The 2,706-nt window shown below is 33.7% G+C and overlaps 1 protein-coding gene across 1 annotated transcript; it reads left to right on the top strand.

Annotated features, from left to right (window-relative positions):
- Positions 1–583: 583 nt before the first annotated feature.
- On the top strand, positions 584–2,389 carry LOC115698569 (zinc finger CCCH domain-containing protein 48-like). Its single transcript, XM_030625665.2, has 4 exons — positions 584–871; positions 1,006–1,494; positions 1,591–1,767; positions 1,866–2,389. The coding sequence occupies exons 1-4, from the start codon at positions 680–682 to the stop codon at positions 2,124–2,126; spliced, it is 1,119 nt and encodes a 372-aa protein (XP_030481525.2). The 5' UTR covers positions 584–679; the 3' UTR covers positions 2,127–2,389.
- Positions 2,390–2,706: the final 317 nt, after the last annotated feature.

The raw sequence follows: 2,706 nt of genomic DNA, 5'->3' as shown, positions 1-2,706 counted from the left end.
GACTGGTTTATTATTAGTACATGTAATTAATTCTAAATAAATACAGAATAAAGTATTAAATTTATGTAATTCTACACACTAATTAATTAATCATGGACTCATTTGATTATGATGTACGTAAAATGAGGTGATAAACTCAAATTTTCCATTAACAAAATTAGCTTTATTATTTAAAAAATATATTTTCTTTTATCAACAATATATATATATTTTAGATGGTATAATTAATATCCAAAAATGGGTGTTATAAAAAAAAAATCAATATACGGTATATTAATTGTAAATATCTGTTGTCATTAAAAAAAAAATGTAAATATCAATTTTTTTAAAAAGATAACTGTAAATATCAATTTCTCTAACAATAAAAATATCAGAAAAAAAGGGAAATATCAGAAAAACGTGGAATCAAAATGAAAATATAAATATTAATAATTTTAATTTTCTTTAATAATAATAATAATAATTTTATTTTTAAAAAAGGAAAAATGAAATTTAAATTCAAATAAACGAAATAATTTTAAAAAGGAAATAGATTTTTTGTAAGTCGGCGGATGCTTTGTATAAATACAGAGGAGAGTTATTGAGAAACTGCGAAAGAAAGAGAAAGCAAAGGTGAGAGCCAAAGAAGAGAAGAGAGAGAGAGAGAGAAGAAGAAGAAGAAGAGAGAGAAAGAGAAGATATGGGTATTACGTATCTTCGTCGAAGAGCGAGTGAGAGTGTGAGTGGGAATGTAAAGAGTGGATCAATGGAAAAAGTGTGTAAATTTTGGGCTGAAGGGAGGTGTGTCAGAGGGGGTCGATGTCGTTTCGTCCATTCTTGGTCTCGGGGTGATCTTTACTCCTACCTCGCAAATCTCCACGGCCACACTAAGGTACTCTTGCTACATTCTTTACTTTTCACTGTTTTTGATTCTTGGATTGGATTCGTAGATTGGATTCATGGATTGGATTGGATGATGGTTCCTTCTTTCTTCCTTCTGGAAAATGTGGTATTGGCTCGTTATAGGCGGTGACTGGTATTGCTCTGCCTCATTCGAATTCTGGAGATAAACTCTACACAACAAGCTACGATGGTAAGCTTTACATTTGGGACTGCCACACTGCTAAAACAACTGCTGTCATCAATTTTGGAGTCCCAATTGGGTGTTTGATCAATGAAGGCCCTTGGCTTTTCATTGGTCTCCCAAATGAAATCAAGGTTTGGAACACTCAGAATAATGCTACCACTGGACCTGAAATTACAATCACTCTTGATGGAGAGGGACCTGTTGGTCAAGTCAACTGTATGACTGTTGTCAATGGTACTCTGTTTGCTGGTACCCAAAGTGGTCAGATATTAGCTTGGCAAGCTTCCTCTGATGGAGCTTCTCCTACTGCTAATCTAACCTTCATCCCTCTTGGTGTTCCATCTTCCATGAAACATGGAGGTCCAGTTGTGTGTTTGTGTTATGGTGGAAACAGACTTTTTTCAGCTTCTTTAGACCACACAATCAAGGTAGTACATATACTCATATAAATATATATATATATTGCATTACTTACTCTTTTACTTGCATACATATATAATCATATATATTGTATTGTTTTGTAGGTGTGGGATCACAATTTACAATGTGTGGCCACCTTGAAAGGTCATTCAGATGGTGTCATGTCCCTTGCATTTTGTGGATATTATTTAGTCTCATCTTCATTGGATGGCACTATCAAAATTTGGGCTACCACTGAGAAAGGCCACGTAGAGACAGTCTATACCCATGAGGAAGGACATGTATGCATTCATTCATTCATCCTAATTAATCTATTACTTAGTACTACTAATTATAATTACAATAATAATAATAATATGTAATGATATGTTTGTTTCAGGGTGTTCTTGCACTTAATGGGATAACACTCCCTCCTAAGACTTGTGATGCAAAAGAAAAAGAAGAATCTGATGACCAAAACAACATTTTGCTTTGCTCTTGTAATGATAATTCTGTTCGTCTGTATGCATTGCCAAGCTTTGAAGAGAAAGGTAGATTCTTCACAACACAAGAAGTCAGGACAATTCAAAAGGGTCCAGGAGGACAGATTTTTACAGGGGATGGTTCTGGCCGTACTACTGTCTGGAAGATGAATCTTTAAGCCAAGCCAATCCAACCTCCTCATCATCAGAATTTAGAATACAATATTATTACATTGTTTGTTATTGACTATTGCTTGTATTTGAACTGTGTATACTAATTAATGAACAATAATTGTAAGTTTTGGGTTGGGCTATGCTTATGCACATGATTGGTGGTTTGAGTAGGTGCCAACATAGTTGAGATCTGCTCAAGGCTGCGATGATGCTTGCAACCCTCCCACCCCATTTTTCCATATATATTACATTGGTACTTTATTCTGTATTTACTGTGAGTTAATTATATGTAGTAATAATTCAAATTCAAATTCATTCACTTGACTTGAGCATTTTTTTTTTAATCACTTGCTCTTATTCTCTAATAATAAGAACAAGTACACTAGAACTGCCATATATAGGGAATTAATTCTCTACAAAGCAGAATTTGTAATGAGCCTCAAAAACAAAATAGTCATTCTACCTGTTAATTCATAATGGATACATTTGTCATTAAGTGTGTTCACATTCACATATAGTCTTTTTTCATCACTTCTTTTTCCCTTATAAGCCAAGCCAGTCCAGTCCAAGATTTGCTCTGCATAT

The sequence above is a fragment of the Cannabis sativa genome, chromosome 8, assembly GCF_029168945.1.
Source record: "Cannabis sativa cultivar Pink pepper isolate KNU-18-1 chromosome 8, ASM2916894v1, whole genome shotgun sequence".
Lineage (NCBI taxonomy): Eukaryota > Viridiplantae > Streptophyta > Magnoliopsida > Rosales > Cannabaceae > Cannabis > Cannabis sativa.
The sequence above is the reverse complement of the archived record's forward strand: the minus strand, read 5'-3'. Positions and strand labels throughout refer to the sequence as shown.

Bases quoted from the DNA above. Each gene is read 5' to 3' on its own strand.
- LOC115698569 (XM_030625665.2), top strand. From the start codon at position 680: ATGGGTATTACGTATCTTCGTCGAAGAGCGAGTGAGAGTGTGAGTGGG. The intron at 872-1,005 runs GTACTCTTGCTA...GGCTCGTTATAG, and splicing joins ATCTCCACGGCCACACTAAG to GCGGTGACTGGTATTGCTCT. The intron at 1,495-1,590 runs GTAGTACATATA...ATTGTTTTGTAG, and splicing joins CTTTAGACCACACAATCAAG to GTGTGGGATCACAATTTACA.